We start from the raw sequence: 17,802 nt of genomic DNA, 5'->3' as shown, positions 1-17,802 counted from the left end.
GCGGATATGCCTCACATAAACACGTAATATTGTCCGTAGCTACGTTTGAATTGAAACACACAAAAATAACTTTATAAGCAGCATGCTGAAAATTACACGCGAATACATTTTCAAGTTTTAGAGGTCTAACTGCATGATACACTATAAAAAGAATTAATAGGCGTTAACGGCTATAATTAAAGTAAAAAATAAATACATAAAGTTTTCATAATTAACATTAAAATAAATATGAAGGAAAAAAGGAGAGTTGACCGGTGGTGGCATGTCGCCCTCTACTGGTGCAATATAGAAACACGTTGAAAAAAAAGACGCGCTCCGATTGGTTGATTCGTTTCACACTTTTAGGCATGCTGCTTTCAGAGACTGCAGGAAATATTGTTATCTGCACTTGAACGCTCTGCTGCAGATCAATAAAATTTGAAATCTTGACGGAAAAAACCTTGGTTTTGTGAAAGTGGATGTATTTGACCTTCTGTCTATGCGTTTATGGCATTGATGAGATAAAGAGCACTAAATTATTGCCTATATTTAACTAAAACGGCTTCATATTGCAATTACTTAAACCTATTTTAGACAATTATTTGTCACTCTTATTGGAGCTGTCAACTTTTTATTACATGCCTGAAGTGCCATATGGGTAATCTAATCCTAATTCAATTTAAAAATGATAAAATAATAGCACATTAACAGTTTCCGTTTTTCCAAGTAAGAGGCTTATGGGGGAACATTTGAAGGCAACATCACCATCGATCAGTATTGCACTTCCCCTCAAGCATCCCCACACGACACACAGGGCTCTCACAGGCGGTAGCAGTGTTGTATGTGTGTGTGAGAGAGAGAGAGAGAGAGAGAGGTGCAAAGCATCAGACAACATGACCATCCGAAACGTTCTCCGGGATCATGGACAGAGGTACCGACCACGGATGGCTTGTCTCAAAAAGGTGGGCTACACAGCTTACATTAGATGATGTAAACCAGAGCACAGGCTTATAGATTATACCTGCAGCAGACGCATCATTAGTGACTTGTATAAATTCTCTAACGCAATGCTTGGACTGTAGTGGTCTGCAGGAACCTCACAAACCCAGGCTGTTGTTGGCATTTGCACTATAATAATCTATAATATTCTCTGGAAATCCCAATGCTTTCATTGAATAGATTTATTAAGGATGGTCATTCCATTAAGGATTAAAACCCACAGGTACCATTTGGACTACAAAAGCTTTAGGGAAACCCAATAGCAAACATGCATTTCTTTAATAATATGGACTTTAATTATTAAGGGTTATTAGAGATGTTATTCATATACTCATGTTTCAGAATGATGTCAACATACTGTAAATCAGATGTCATGTCAGCTTCCCCCTTACACTCTATATAGCTGTCAGACTGTGTTCTGTTTCAACCTTTTCACTGTGATAAGGTCGTTCTGTTTAATAAGCATTAGGCCTGGATCAGTATCAATACCTCCATCTACACCAACCAGCTGCTGGAAAGAAGTTAATCCAGGCGCTGTGTGAATTGTGTGTGTGTGTGTGTGTGTGTGTGTGTGTGTGTGTGTGTGTGTGTGTGTGTGAGAGAGAGAGAGAGAGGCCAGCCAGAGCAGTCCTTCATTCATCATCTCATATTTAAAATTCAGTTGGATGGTCACCAAAGAGAATGTTTTAGCATTAGAAAAAATAAATAAATAAATGGAAGGAAATAATCAAGACATGAGCTCCCAGATGTAGCACTCACACAGTGTCCCCCTCTCTCCAGGGGAATGCACACAGAATCCATTTCCTGGAGAACTTTGTGTTTTGGTCAATGAAAGCCCACTTTGGTCCAGCTCAGTCTGGGGCTTATAGCCTCTCCAGGTTGACTTCAAAGCACAAAGCCACTTCAAAAAGACCCAGGAGTCAGCTACAAACACACACTCTCTCTCTTTCTCTCTCACATACACACACACACACACGCACACACACACACACACACACACACACACACACACACACACACACACACACACACACATAAAGTGAATTAATGTACTACAGGATTTCTTCCTCTTCCGTACACACCTAAGTTGTGGGGGAGCTCTGGGATCAGATGGTATGATAGCTGAAAAACTGTTTAGAGGGCAGTGAGTCATCGCAAACCTCCCACACAAGCCAAACAAAAGCCATGAGATCAGGGCTTGAAACAATCCCGTCATCTCGCTTCTCACCACTTTCTAATGCAGCATTAAAACTGTAATCCAGTCATTGGACTAAAAAGCTGAACAGTTGTTTGGAGAGACACAGTAACCGAATCATTCGGCATTTGTCTGATAGGAAGTATTAATTACAAGCTTACACATTGAGCCTTAACATCCCAGGGGGGAAATTTGCCCTTTTTTAATCAGTGAGACACAGTTTAATGCAGCTTTCTCTGCCTTTCATTAAGTAGAAAAGAGGTTAATGGTGATGCTGTGCATGCTCGAGATTACACTAATGATCATCATCACCGTCATGTGAATTTCACTGATCAAAATTTAGGATTTACAATCAAATCTGCTGCCCCAAAAACCTACACTATGAGCTCTGATGTGACACCTCCTCACAACCTTTTTTTGTGCAGGCGGAGAAGGTGGTCCTCGAGATGCAGGACCCCGCAACGGGAGTGAAGCTACAGCCTCAGAGACTGGTTATCACCACAATACCACATGCTATTACTGGTAAAGTGGACACAAACACTCTTACATACACTACAATGGCTTGATCGTTGAGTGACTGTACCTGCACAACCTCGCCAGAGGATACCACGGCGTTGGAGCTACAGATTTCATCTCCATGACAACCCCATGGTCTCAGAGACAGAGAGAGGGAAAAAGTAGGAGGTGAAGGAGGAGGATGATGATTGAGCAGGCGAGAGGAAACAAACATGTAGAGACCGAAGCAAGAGGAATGCAGGCAGTAGGTGGTGGAGGAGGAGAAGAGAGGGAACCCAGACTTCTACGTCACCTGCAAGCTTTGAATGCCCGCAGCTGAATGAATGAAAACATACCAAAGGCTTCTTCTCTGCTGCTCTCTCCACTTCCCTCTCTCACTTTCTTTGCTGTTTTGTTTTCTCTCCATCTCTGATTCCTTTGCTTTTCCTGTTTCCTTTTCCTCCCCCTTTCCCCCTTTCTTTCATCTCACAAGCTTTCCTTTCCTTTCCTTTCCTTTCTTAGTTTCTTTCTTCCTCTTGTTTCTTTCCTTTGCCTTTCTGTCATTTTCTCTCTTCTTCACTTGTCATCCTTCTCCTCCTCCCTTTTCTCCTTCCATGTCTCTCTTTGACATTAGCTGTCTGGCATTTACAGGCATGCACTGATGGACATAATCAACATACAGTATATTTAAAGTTGTTTGCTGTTCAAGCTGCCCTTTTGACTAGTGTTGTTTATTTCCATAGATTCCTTGTTACTTCTGACCTTGAGTCCTTTTTCCTCAGGTGAAGACATAGTTGCGTGGTTAGCAGACAGATTCCAAATCGATGCAGAAGGTGAGAGATTAGCTAGCTGATGCCATCCCAGTTCAAAGTGTGTGTTTTGATAAAAAGAAGACAGTTTTAGGATGTTATCATGTTAGCTGACAGTGAAAATTGGTGATACAACCTCATTTATAGCAAATCTGTCTTTTTTATTCAGAGGCGAGGAGTTTTGGCTCCATGCTGGTGGCGTTAGGATACATCTACCCTATACAAGACCACAAGCGTTTAGTGGTCAAACCAGATGCATCCCTGTATCGCTTCCAGGTAAACACACCACATTTTAAAGCTTAGCCAAAATCTCAGCTGCAGCAAAGCCAAATGATCTTCCAAAACAGTATTTCTGGCTATGGGAAGATTTAGTTTTCATTGCTGCACACTGAACAGTGTTTTTGCGTGTTGTTAACATGCAAAAAGGGATGCACATAGTCATGCAGAAACACAAATGTGGCATAGTGTGCAGTCCTGTTCCTGCTATCTAGTGACTCCACAACTCATGCAAAAATGCAATGTAAACTGAAATGCTTGCAAAGGTCATTTAAGCGTGACTGTTGTTTATTTACAAGAAAACAGAAAACGACAGAGCAGTTGCTAATTTATTAGGTGCAAAGCCTAAAAGATTGTGATAAAAACACATCAGTACATCAAATTCATTTGATGTAAAGGTTAGAAAGTTGCTGTGTCTCTTAGCCTGAGCACATAGCAACTTCTAAGAATAATTATGTCGGTATATCATGTAAGTTCAAAATAAAAATGCAGAGCCATGGAAGGTTAAAAAAAAAAAAGGTTGATCGAGCCTTGTGAAGTAAAATCATGCACTTCCTGGAAGTTTATCCATCCAGAAATGTAAAAATGTGAGAAACCTTTATTTTCAAAAATGTGTAAAAATTAAATGGAAAATTACTTCAGTTTAAAACAGTGCTGCATTTTTTCAGTGCAGAATATTGGGGTTTTTTTAAATACTTTTTTTGTTCTTTTAAAAAAAAGACAAAAAAAAAAAAGACAGAAAGGCCCTACACTGAAATAAAAAAAACAAAACATCTTTGTAAAAGCATTCACCATTTTTAAAATAAAGGAATTTTCCATATTACTTTTTATGGATGTTTTTCACTATGCATTGCATTTTTACAATACATAGAAATGCCTGTACATTTTGGTAAAAATTAGAATTTACTGTCAGAAAATTTTGGGGATATTTTTAGTTTTTTGAGAGATTTTTTTTCAGTGTAATATACATTTAACTCTGCATTCAGTCATTATTTTTAATATATTAGCTGATTCATTTTATCAACATTATTGACCATGGTAATTTCCCATTGGTAAATTAGTTCCAGAAAGCGGCATGTGCCAGATTTTCTGTAATGGTTTTAGCATCACTACAGTAACATGCAGTGATTAGATTATAAAAGAGTTTACCATTACAAGACACAAAACCACTAAAGCGAGGTAAAACCAATTTCCGTCCTATTTATTTTATGATGTGAAACCCCAAATTAGTCTGGCTTTAGTTTCCTGAATGACTGCAAATTGAAAACAACCAACAAAAAACACCCTTAAATCTGCAAGAAATGAATCCCACTCACAAAAACGCTTACTGCTAATCATCACCTCTGCCCTCCGTTGTTTGCAGACACCATATTTCTGGCCCACACAGCAGTGGCCTGTTGAGGATACAGATTATGGTGAGTGTATCTGAATGCATCCCGTTACCAAGAATCACTTACCGTTAACATCCGTCTATGTTTTTGTTACTTAAGCAATCTACCTGGCAAAAAGAAACATACGTAAGAAAGGAATCCTGGAGCTGCACGAGCAGGTGAGAATTGGACACGAATCCCACGGCAATTAATTTTCTCTGTTGGCATTTACTGAGGTGTTGTTTTATGTCCTCAGGAGCAGTACAACCGTCTTCACAAGTGGATGAATCATAAATGGGATTTTATAGTGATGCAAGCTAAAGAACAGTATAGGTGGGTGTGCAGGAAGCTCAGTGATATCGGGAAGCATTAAGGGTAACAATGTGTTATGACTCTCTGTGTTTGGGTTTGGTTTTAGAGCTGCGAAGGAGAGAAAGAAACCGGACCGTGTGGTGTTTGACTGTCAGGAGAGAGCCTACTGGGTGGTTCACAGACCTCCGGTGAGAACACACACAAGCATGTTTCCATCACTACAGAAGACGTTTGTGAATTTATATTTGAAGACTTAGACTAGCCGTCACTACACCAAGTCCTTTATGATTTGCGTGAATGGGAATGGCTTTTTGCCACCAAAAGGAGCTGGGACTCACTATGTGATTATATAAACACATTTATGTCCCCACAACATGAGATAATATAAGCATACACGCACAGATATAGTTATCAAGCCTGAACAGTAAACAGCAGATATTGGTACATTGCAGGTAAACAGAGAAGTAAGAAAGTAAATTGCACCACACTGCAATACTTCCCAGGGTATCTCATTATCTCTACCCATGATGTCTCATTACCACTGCATGTCCAGTCAGAGGAAAAGGGCACAACTGATTAATATTTCACACTGCATGGGAGAAAGTGGTACAGTGGTTTGCACCTTGTGCACATCGAGCTTCTTGTGCTGTGATGCTGGATTACAGCTAGAACCGTTACTAAAGACAGTGACAGCTCCCAACCAAAGACCCATGTGTTTCCCATGAGTTAATTGGTTTGCAGTCATTTGATTAGGTGCAAAGCTGTTTGAGGATATTCTCACTTCAGAAACTGCTGATCTACTGGGATTTTCCTGCACAAACATCTCTCATATTGCAGAAATATGTCTTTCTAAAGTTTTGGTTGCATAATATATGCCACCATAAACTATATGGTCACATCATATAAAGTAGGGCCATAATAAAAACACAGTTAAGTGCATAATATTAAACAGTTGTTCTTTTCATTGTTTATGACTTCAACCTTTAGGAAGAATATTGTGTTGATTACTGGTGACCTGTTCAGTAATGTAGCACATTGTAGCCTGTGCTCCGTGACTTGTGTTGTGTCCTTTCAGAGGTGAGGTACACTATATTGCCAAAAGTATTTGCTTGTCTGCATTCACATGCATATGAACTTGAGTGACATCCCATTCTTAAGCCACAGGGTTTATTATGATGTCGGCCCATCCTCTGAAGCTATAACAGTTTCAACTCTTCTGGGAAGGTTTTCTATGAAGTTTATGAGTGTGTCTATGGGAACCTTTGACCATTCTTCCAGAATCCCATTTGTGAGGTCAGACACTGATGTTGGATCAGAAGGCCTAGCTCCCGGTCTCTGCTCCAAAGGTGTTCTATTAGATTAGGACTCTGCAGGCCAGTCAAGTTCTTCCACACCAGAATCGCTCTTTAATGTCTTTATGGATCTTGCTTTGTGCCCTGGTGCACAGTCATGTTGGAACAGGAAGGGACTATTGCCAAACTTGTGAGCATGAAATTGCCCAAAATTGTCTTGGTATGCTGAAGCATTAACAGTTCCTTTCACTGGAACTACTTATCCATTGTATTTCCAGACAGAGAAGCATGATTCATCATTCCAGAGAGCACGTCTAGGTTGGGCATGCTTCACACCACTGCATATGACGCTTTTCTATTGTACTTGGTAATGTAAGGCTTGAATGCAGCTTCTCAGCATTGGAAATCCATTCCATGAAGCTCTCTATATGCTGTTCTTGAGTAAATCTGAAGGCACACGTGAAGTTTGGAGGTCTGTAGTGCTCGACTCTGCAGAAAGTTCATGACCTCTGTACACTATGCACCTCAGTATCTGCTGACCCCACTCTGCCTGCTCATGCCTTGACTTGTTGTACAGGTGGCATCCTATCACAGTACCACGCTGGAATTCACTGAGTTCCTAAGATCTGTGAGTGTTTGCAGAAGCAGTCTACACGCCAGGTGCTTGATTTTATATCTGTGGCCACAGAAGTGATTGGAATACCTGAAATTAAATAATTTGGATGGGTGAGTGAATCCTTTGGCAATATAGTGTATACACAGAAGACTTTGACCTAATGAGGGTCACTGGCATTGGCACTAATTTGTGTCTCATGGCACATGAGTTATCGCTGCAAGGGTGCTCTGTTGTCAATCCTTCAGTTGAGATTTTCATATGCATACTGTAAAATAAAGCAAATAGCGGCTTTTATTATATACTAATCAGCTACCAACGATAAAAGCTGATAGGTCAAGTTCTGCCGGGAATTTTGGGGTACAACTACAACTAACCCATCCGAAGTTCCTAGATCCCAGTTCGATCAAACGTCCTGCTGTCAGACACAAAAGGGGCTCCTGTGTCTGCTGACACAGTATTAGACAGGAAGTTTAAATGCTGTGGCCAATTGATACTTACAAAATCAGAGTATTAACTGCTTTGCATTTGTTGGTTTGTGTATTTTAAAGCTTTTCAGACAAAAAGGATAGATATTTCTTCCGTCTTCCAGCCTTCAAGCATTTCATTCCTTCTAAATACTAAATAAGATATTTACACTCTTAATTTAAGATGCACAATTTAAAAAGGAAGAAACGTTTTACTTTTTCTAAAAAAAATCAGTATTCAATAAAAGCAGAAACAGATGTTTCATGTTTAAAAATAAATATAATGACAACTTGATGTAAATAACTTATGCTGTCCATAAAACTTCATCTTACAGGTTCAGATTGATCGTAATGACTGCTAAATGTGATTTAAAGTCAATGCATTTTAAAGCCCCCCGTGGGAAACAAATAAAGTACTTGAAGATGTATTCATAATGACCAAGAGTGAATTTGGTGATTGGCCTCTTCTTATTTGAGATGGCCATGAGAAGTACGACACATTATCCGCTGATGATTAGCATTATAAAACAGCCATCTGCTTTAATTAATTAGTCCTTTGGTAAACACTGTGTAATTCTCTTTTGTTGATGTGCATGTAGCCAGGGACAGTGAGTGCTATGGACTATGGACTGGAAAGACTAATAGATCCAAATGCACACGAGGTAACAGGTGAGTCTCTGCCTGACCCGCATGAACATAATTCCTTTCAATCAGCTTATATCCCATAAGAAGCTTTAATGCATTAATGCAGGTACAGTAAATGATATGTATGCTGTTTTCTTTTATTAAAATTAAGGCCTTCTCTTTTCCTTTCTTCTTCTCTGCAGGCATTTCCTACGGCTATGTTTTCAAAACCCAGACTTTTAAGCTGGTTGTGAACACATCTGCACACACTCACATCACCTCATGAATGCACTTGCTATAATACTTGCTAACAAAAAAAGTACCTGAATCTCAGCTCAGGTTGTGAAATGATGTTGAAGGTTAGTGTTCACAAGTGCTCATCATGAGTCCAACAATGATAAAGAAGTGATGTATAAAACGGTGCTTTTTTCTGTGCAGAAATACATACACAGTGTCCTAACTGTGAAGTCATAAGGTATATGATTTATTATCTGTACTCATACTTTTAATACATTTTTCCTCAGGCAAAAACACCCGATGACTACGAGAGGATCGTAAGTTTTTTTCTACTCACTCATTGGATGTTTTATTGATCAAGTATAGTGGCAGCTCTGTGTTATTCTGGCTGTCATTTCTCTCCCTGTAGATGATTTTCACCCAGCAGTCCATCATGCGTCCCAGAGTGAAATCATCAGTGTCCATTGGCGCGTAAGACAGTCCCTCATATAACATGCTCGCTACTATCTGTAACCAACCAGTACCCCTTCTATACCCTGGCTGCACCATTAGCTGTATGCCTTAAAGTAACACATGCACATTAGTTTCAGCATAACCCCACTGAGTGATCTGTAAAGGTCAGACAGGTTAAAGCTATTCTTAGAAAAGATTTCAGGGATAGGCAGTTGAGAAAGTGGGACCTTTGTGGAGGGCTGCTTAAGCTTATTGGTGGAGCCCTCCACAACAGTCTCAGTTTCTCCTTAGTAAAAAAAGAAAAATACTGGACCCTGATTAGATGCTAAGTAGCTAGCTCAATGGCTAGCTAGTAGAAAGTTCACTTGAATCTTTTACTGTGACATATTTCCCACGTGTCTTTCCAGCAAATAAAAAGAAAATGAGAATCTTCACAGTAGACAAACATGTATTGTCAAGTGTATTTGCTGTTCTCTGACTGATGAGGGATTAGATAATGTGAGTTATGCCTTCTTTAGGCTTGACTGCACTTGCTGTACTGTTTCTGTGTGGCTGCATCATTAATGGTTAAAGAACTTTTTTTCCTTCAGTGTGGTCGATGGTGACGTGTTTTTCCCTCCACTGCAGGTTGGTGAAATACTGTGCCACTTATAAAGGCCACGACCCTTTTCTGTCCAAGTGTCTTCCCAGCAACCCCTGGCTCACTGATGACGTCACATACTGGGCTTTGAACATGCCCAAGTGCGTAAGATGATTATACTTATAGAAGTCACTGATTTTGGACAATAATTAAGAATATCTTGTTTTTGTTATCTGTGTGGCACAGTGTGGAAATACCCACTAAAATGCGTGTGGAGAGGTGGACGTTCAGCTTTGGAGAGCTCCTTTCAGACCCTCGAGGACGAGATGACTTCAGACTGTTCCTAAAGAAAGAGTTCAGCGGTATGTTAGTCTGGTGCAATTTAAAGTCATTGTTGGTCCTTCAGTTTTCCTTCAGTAGAAGGGGTTAGGAATAATCTGAGTTTATATCTGGTTATTTTCTCTAAACCTACTCAGGTGAGAACTTGGCATTCTGGGAAGGTTGTGAGGATCTGAAGTGGGGCACTGCTGCGACAATGAAAGAGAAAGCAGAGCAGATCTACAAGTAAGAACTACTTGAAGAATATATTATTCTTCTGGTAAATATTGAAGACAGTGGAGAAGAAAGTATTATTTGATTTAAAAAATTGGCAACTATGTTTACTGACAGTGATTTATGACTCTTTAATAGTTATATTTATTAGTTTAATAGTGACACAAATACATGTTGGACGTTCAGTGTTTTTATTTTTTATTTTTAACATTAAATTCACTCAATTATTTTTAATTAATAGAGATTAAAAATTAAAACTTAAAATAAAACTGAGAATGAATACAAATTTTGGTTGCCATCAGCCAGAAATAATACGCCTTAGATTAATTACAGTTTAAATCTAAACTTTGCATGTAGTGAACTTTACCTGCAAGTATAGTGTTACTTTAACTGATGATTAAATGATGAAAACAATGCAGTGGATATTTTTTCTCACATCTTTACTGAAGAAGAAGTTTTTATGTGGCTTTTGAGGTTTTTCCATGTAAGTGTCAAAGCATTTCCTCTTCATTCCTCCCACTTTCACTGATCTCAGGACTTTCCTGGCACGCGGTGCTCCACGATGGATCAACATCGATGGAAAGACGATGGAAATCACAGTGAAAGGTCTGAAACACCCACACAGATACGTCCTGGATGCAGCCCAGACTCACATCTACATGCTCATGAAGAAGGTCAGTAAACATGTCAGCAGGTGTGATCAGTGCAGAGACTGTATAAATTAAAATACCTTTTTGGATTTTGGTTTGAGCTGACTGTGGAGCTGATGGCGCTATGCATGCCCATGCTATAGCAACGTGTGTAATTTGCTCTAAATGGGAGCATGATTTGAAACTAAACATCACAAAGTATCAGATTAGACTTTTATTGAGACCATAAATTCACAAAAAATTGTTAACTGGTGTCATAAATGATTAAGTAGCAGGATAATGTTCTCATTGACTTTTATACAATATGAACTTTGTAACCAGATGAGGTGCCCCCTGCTGGCCACTGTAAAGAAAGGAAGTTTAAGGCACTTCTGCATTGGCTTCACTTTTCAGACCTGGATGTCTATGGTTAAATCACAAGGGAATGGTGAAGTTGTATCTGTACCTGTAAGAGACCAACTCACTGGACCAACTGATAGCATTTTGTATTTTGCAGGACTCATATGGCCGATACCTAAAATCTCCAGTGTTTAAGGAAACAACGAAGAAGGCCGTATGTCCCGAGGAACACAAGTTCAGGTAAGAGGCACTTTTTGCATTGAATTTGTGGAGCTTTTCTCAGACATTGTTGGAACATTTATTTGAAAGTTTTAGTTTGACTAACAGAAAATACGTCTTAGTCACAGCAAAGAGGAATGTTGCAGTCTAAACAACCCTAACAAATATATAACACAAAACTCAAATTTTCTCTTCTCTCCTCCGTACTCTTAAAGACAATCCTGAATTTTCCACTTTCAACTCTTACCTTGTTCCTGTTTCTTTTTTCCCACCCATACATCATCCCAGTGACTCCCAGTTGGAGCAAAATGCAAGAAACAGACGGCCCAGTCTCAGTCCCATCATCATCCGGCAACAGGAGCAGGAGCAAAAGGCCAAGATGGCCGCCAGTGCCCCTGTTGACATCACACAGGTCATGAGCAAACTCAGCAAACAGGGCAAAGAGGCGCCCCCTCGTCGCACCTCAGTCAAAAATGACTAATTTTATTTGTCTAATTGCTATAATAGTTACATATAATACATGTAATACATTATATGTTTAGACAGGATATAATTTTATATAATAAATTAGAAAACATCTATAATATGTTCCTATTAGACCTTTCAGTGAAGAGTCATAGACAAGAGCCCAGCTAATTTATCAGCGTGCTGATATATCTGCTGAAATTAGCTGTTTGCTGATCTATTGGTATCAATATTGGTAATGACTGATAACTAAAACTTCAAATAATTGAAGTTGTTGTGCCTCATAACAACTTTAATCATGTTTGTGTATTGATGCTGCATAGTTTTTTCACCAGAGAGCACTTTCATAGATAGATAGATTTTAGGATATGTGTCAAAATATTAGATTTTCAAATCAACACATATCGGTCTTAAAAATCATATATCGATCAGGCTCTATGTAAACATACTTTATATTTCTGTGTGAGTCACATTTTTGACATCTTTGGAAATGCATGTTTCAAAATCTGAACCAACCTTTTTTTGCAACTCATGTTAATAAATTACTACAAGAAGAAGACAAATAGCCATCTATTGTCATCGCTGACATTTACGTCCATGTAAGCTGTAAGTGTTGTCTGTTTTTTTTGTTTGTCATGACACATTTACTGTACTGTCCATCTTTGTGCATTCACTGTTCTTTAGTATGTTTTGAGTTGTCTTTGTTATCAGTCACAAGGTAATAAAACATTCATAAAACCACCTCATACTTATGTGTTTGGACTTAAGCCGTCATTTATTCACTGTTTTCATTTTTCCATTTAATTAGATTGTCGTGCAATGCATTCCAATTCCTTCCTTCCTTCCTTCCTTCCTTCCTTCCTTCCTTTCTTCCATTCTTCCTTTCTTCCTTCCTCCCTCCCTTCCATTGTTTCTTTCTTTCAAAACCTGCTTTTTTGTGATGCGAAAGTGCAAAGTTAAGACCAACATAAGTTTGCAAATTTACTTAACCATTTGCACTTGTTGTAAACATATGCTTGTTTCTACAGCTTGATCATTGAGATGATATTAAAATGCATATTAGAAAAAAAATTCTGGATTTAGCTAACAAAACAGAAACGTGCCTCCATTCATAATGCCTGTGACGCTTAGGTTGGAGATCCATTTAAAGTAAAATTAAAATGCTGCAGGCAACAAGCAACAGTGAGAGCTAGAATCAAAAATCTCCTGGGCTACTGCCGACCCTGTGATAGCTCGTAAGAATATTCTGGAAAAAATTTTATCAGTATTGCAAAAGCAGATTTATGTGCCTCAGCCATATGGCTGAGGCACATAAACAGCATCATAGGCATATGGGATAACACATTATGAAGATCTCGGGTAATCATCGCAGCACTGTGGGGTTTTGAGACCAACACTGATATCATGGGTTGATGATAAAAGTGATGACTGTTATCGTCATCACTTAAAAAAAAAAGTTGTTATTGTTTTTCCATCTGGAGCAGGACTCACTGTTATGACATCATAGGCACTGAGGCATTTGTCCCAGGGGTATGTCAGCCTGAGGACAAAAAACAACTGGAAAATCAGGATACGCTATCAAAGCCTACCCTACTCAGTTACAGATGTTATGTTTTTTAAAGTGCTGTGCTCTCTGACATGAAAGTGTGGTGCTCTAATGTGAGCTTTAATATCATGAATCAGCAGAGCTGAATGCTGGTCAGACTTTTCTTTACTTTGAGTGGACAGTGAGATTGTCTTGGAGGCTAAATATTAATTTGGTTATAGAAAGTGATATTTCTCCATACCTATGTCTTGCACACTCTATATTGTTATAATGAAGTTGATGTTATGAAACCTTTGCGTGCTATGTCTCTTGTTAGGTCTGTAAACAGAATAGTGATGTATTCAGGGAAGCATCTGCTAAAAAATTTCCAAACACAGACACGTATTTATCTGCCCTCTGACTTGTGTCTCTTGCCCTTTGACCTCACAGCTGTGCCGATTTACCACTCCTGTGCCCCACCTCGCTGTCTATTCTGGCATCACTGACCCCCCCTCCGCCAACGCCTCGCCCTCTCTTCCCTTTTTGGCCCACACCCCAGCCTGTCCGTCCCCCATCAGCGTGGCCTTAGACAGCACCTCTGAGCGGCGAGCAGAAGCCAGTGAGGGGGAAAGTGAAGGGAACCCTGAGGCCCGAGCATCTGCAGGAGGGAACGTGTCCAAGTCTCGCATGGCTCTATCCCTGCGTCGTCTACTCAAGCGAGGCTGCACTCCCTCCTCTATGTTTGCCAGCTTGTCACCTAAATGTAATTCAGCTGCCGGGACAAGCAGCCGCATACAGCCAATCAGCCCAGATGAACCTAGTCAGGCTCCGCCCAGACGGATTGGCAAGTAAGTGACAGTCATGCAGGACTTTTACTTTGAAAGTCATATGTTTTCCATCATTTTAGCTCCAATCCAGGAGTCTTGTTTTACTTTAAATTTAGGTGGAAGTGCTGAAAGAAGAAGTGAAACAGTTGTAGAACAGGCCTGAGGAAGAGGCTGTTATCTGTAACTAGGACACTAGGACTATTTGTTAATTGCAAGAGAGGAAAAAGAAAAATTATTCAATTTTTAATACAATTATTTATTTTTGTTTTTATTGCAAAAATTCATACATATGCAATATTGGAGCTACAGTTCCTACAAAACCAATATGATGAGAACATCTTTGCATAAAAGCTGGAAGTCAAAACTGTCATCTCATATTCAGTTATTTATTTAACCGACACAGCACATGTAAATATTGTTATATTACATACAATGTATGTATTTTAGTCATGGCTGTGTATGCAGACTTTGTATCTAGTTTGGCTACTAAGGTACACAAAGTAAAAGTTTATGTTGCTAATGTGACAAATAATATCAGATCAGCCCCTGATGACTGCTTTATCTCATCTTTTTCTGAAACATTTCTCAGCTTTTTTCAGATCAAAGTGGATATTCCTCCAGAGTGCCGCATCTACCCCATTGAGTCTGAGGATGAGGATGAGGAGAACAGAGCTATCTCTCGGGAAAGAGTGGGAACCAAAGAGATCATCTGCCCTTGGGAGAGCCTCACTCCACAGAATGGGACAGGCTAATACACTGGAATTACACAGGTATAAAATGGTGGGACCAGACCATAATGTATAACATAAATTCGATCAACAAGAGGACAGACCGACAGTACTCTTTCTGGGATACTCTAAAAATGGCTGTCTAGAGTGGACCAAACATTAACTTGCTGCACCTGCCTGCCTGTTGGCTTGAAATGCTCCATTGTCACACATGTTGCAGCATAATCCTAATTTCACTGTCCATGCTCAGAACTTTCAAAACATTTTGTTTTTAACAATATGGCTCAGTACACAGAGTTTATGCAGGCGTGGTTATGTCCATATATAGCAAATAATGGTCTGAAGAGTGTTTTAAAGCCTTCTTTATGCTACCGTCACATCAAGAAAACCAAAACTTGCAACCTTGTTGTCACTGAAATGGTTGCTTCAAAGACCGAGACCACATCTTACAGTCAGGTTTCACCTTCAAACCAAGTTTGGTACATCAAGGCAATGATTAAACAGCAACATGATGAGTCAGACTGTTGTCTATCTGCTATCTGTGACTGAATAAGTTTAATGACAGCAAAAAAGCTGTTTGTGATGATATGGTAATTAACTTTGATAAATTGGCAAAAATTGTAACTGTTGCCCTCTGTTGCAAATTTGTTGCCATCTGCATAAACAGAAACTCACATTAATCAGAAATTCACATTTACTACACACATTCTGACTCCACCCAGAACCTCATAGATTTGAAACCGAAATTCTTCAACAAAAAGTCCCGTAGTTGCAGCAGGACGGTTATTTAACTGCAAAATAACACTGTTGCTTGGCAACCTTCCTTTTTGTATAGGAATATTGTCCTGAGAATGGAATCTTTCAGTTTAACCCTCTCCAGGCAGGTGTTGCCGATTTGCAACAGTTAAAAACTAACAACCTGATTACCCCACATACATATTTTATGAGTTTTTTTTTACTCAGAAGTACCACTGCAGGACTTGGTTGTGCATTAGCAACAAAAACTTAATTTGAGCCTGAGAGGGTTAATATGTTTTGTGATTTGGGTGTTCTCTACAGAGGACATAAATAAATGAGCTGAGCCTCAGGAGGAAATGACCAGAATAGATCTGGCAATGAGTTTGTTCGAGTCCACAGAGAACTTGTACTCATTGACTTAGACGTACTCAGATTGATTGCAGTGTGTTAGAAATCTGTCTGAGAGTGATTGCAATCAGTCCGAGTTGGACCGTGATTGTTTGGAGACAGGTTGCCTCCCATCAGGTGACCTGCACAGCTGTCTTGCAATTCCCAGTATTCTCCCACAGGCTGAAAGTGTTACACTCTGGGTAACCAGGTGCAATCGGTTACTAAATGTGAAGAAAATTCATTGTGCAATCACAGATTTTTTTAGCGGCAAGGAGGTTGTCATCCTATTTTATACTCAAGTATGACTGAGCCATTACACATTCTGGAAAATAATGAAACCTATAAAAAGTAGTAGTATTTGTATTTGTATTTGTTATATATTTGCATAGAAAACACTGTGGATACAAAACACGAGTCCAAGCCAACAGGCAGAAAATGTCTTAACACTCAAAATCTAGATTTTGCTGGAGTATTCCTTTAACTACAGCCTTATATTCACCAACCCTTACTAATGTGAGCACCAGCTGAGCCCTGTATTTAGGATAGAGGTGTAGTTTGGGCAGAGGCTGCTCCACATGGAGAACAGGGTGAGCGCTTTCAAAACATGAGCCGTAGCTTTCATACCCAAGCCTCATTCTGTACCTGCTGATGAACTGTAGCCCAACAGCAGCCTTATCCACCTCCACACACTGGAGATATTTTGCTATGTTTGGTTTGTTGTTGGAAGTTTTTACTAAGCGGGCATCTACACATACTTCCTTAGAGCCAAGTGGACGGGAAAACAAAACAGCACGAATAAAAAGAGATAAACTGAAGTATTTTTGTGATTGCCAAGGACCATAAGTACCACCAGTAGTTCTCAAGAAGTACATGTTTACATCCTAGAGTGTGATAATCCAAAGCAGACATCTGTAGACTCTGCTTCCACACACGCCTGCTAACTGATAATGTACCTATATATCTATTAAAGTCGAGATGTGTTCTTGTGATGCGAAATAGACTTAGATGCCTGAACCCTAGTTTACTTACCTCTTATGCACATGTGAAATGACCAAATAGATGCGTTTCAGGTCAAATGAGAGCACATGAGCAGCTTGTCTACATGCTACTATTTTTGCTGATCCACTCCTGTGAGATGTACGCTCTTCATGCATGAAGGGTTACTTTAAAGGGAGTCGGTCAGTAGTTTTTGTATTTGACTCCACTGCTGTTTTGTACACTTTGTGTAGCTGTTGTGTACTGTACACTACTCTGAGTGAGGTGTTGATATTTTCCCCCTCACAAGTCTCTCCTGTATGAGGGACAACATGGACTTACTGTCTGAATGTATTATCTTTCTCATGTTTACAGATGCAAGAATGTGAAAAAGACCTTAAATTTGTTGTATTTGATATGTACATTCCATGGCTTGTGTCAAGTGCCTCAATAAATGATTGTCTTTGCAAAAAGGTTCACCTGGAATCTGGGTGGACTGGCCTTTGAAACTATTTTTTAATACAGCTTTCAGAATTTTATTTTTTATTGTAGTATGCAAATTAAAAAAAAAAATGAAATCAGGGGGCTAAGATGATAAAATAGCACAAAATTTCGTCACCTCTCAGCATGAAGGTTCTGGATGTGAATCCACCACCTGACTGGGGTATTTCTGTGTGGAGTTTATACATTCTC

At 39.4% G+C, this 17,802-nt stretch overlaps 2 protein-coding genes across 2 annotated transcripts; both read left to right on the top strand.

Moving 5' to 3' along the window:
• Nucleotides 1-748: 748 nt before the first annotated feature.
• Nucleotides 749-12,667, top strand: LOC134633719 (regulator of G-protein signaling 9-like). The gene is made up of 17 exons (XM_063482708.1): nucleotides 749-941; nucleotides 2,599-2,695; nucleotides 3,451-3,501; nucleotides 3,647-3,753; nucleotides 5,117-5,168; nucleotides 5,244-5,302; nucleotides 5,380-5,456; nucleotides 5,542-5,623; nucleotides 8,407-8,469; nucleotides 8,956-8,985; nucleotides 9,078-9,139; nucleotides 9,749-9,862; nucleotides 9,948-10,063; nucleotides 10,178-10,265; nucleotides 10,789-10,927; nucleotides 11,400-11,482; nucleotides 11,750-12,667. Exons 1-17 carry the CDS (start codon nucleotides 873-875, stop codon nucleotides 11,940-11,942), a joined length of 1,482 nt encoding a protein of 493 aa, XP_063338778.1. The 5' UTR covers nucleotides 749-872; the 3' UTR covers nucleotides 11,943-12,667.
• A 1,168-nt stretch (nucleotides 12,668-13,835) lies between these two features.
• On the top strand, nucleotides 13,836-17,567 carry LOC134633460 (regulator of G-protein signaling 9-like; the record flags this gene model as incomplete). Its single annotated transcript, XM_063482299.1, has 2 exons — nucleotides 13,836-14,299; nucleotides 14,868-17,567. Coding segments are annotated over 2 exons (627 nt in total), but the record flags the coding sequence as incomplete, so codon positions are not given.
• Between the last annotated feature and the right edge of the window lie 235 nt (nucleotides 17,568-17,802).

The sequence above is a fragment of the Pelmatolapia mariae genome, linkage group LG8 (assembly GCF_036321145.2).
Source record: "Pelmatolapia mariae isolate MD_Pm_ZW linkage group LG8, Pm_UMD_F_2, whole genome shotgun sequence".
In the NCBI taxonomy this organism is placed as follows: Eukaryota; Metazoa; Chordata; class Actinopteri; order Cichliformes; family Cichlidae; genus Pelmatolapia; species Pelmatolapia mariae.
This window is presented reverse-complemented; position numbering and strand designations above follow the sequence as displayed.

Excerpts from the sequence above, each read along its gene's own strand:
- LOC134633719 (XM_063482708.1), top strand. The coding sequence starts at position 873 with ATGACCATCCGAAACGTTCTCCGGGATCATGGACAGAGGTACCGACCA. Across the intron at positions 9,140-9,748 it reads TCATCAGTGTCCATTGGCGC|GTTGGTGAAATACTGTGCCA; the intron begins GTAAGACAGTCC and ends CCTCCACTGCAG. Across the intron at positions 10,266-10,788 it reads AAAGCAGAGCAGATCTACAA|GACTTTCCTGGCACGCGGTG; the intron begins GTAAGAACTACT and ends CACTGATCTCAG.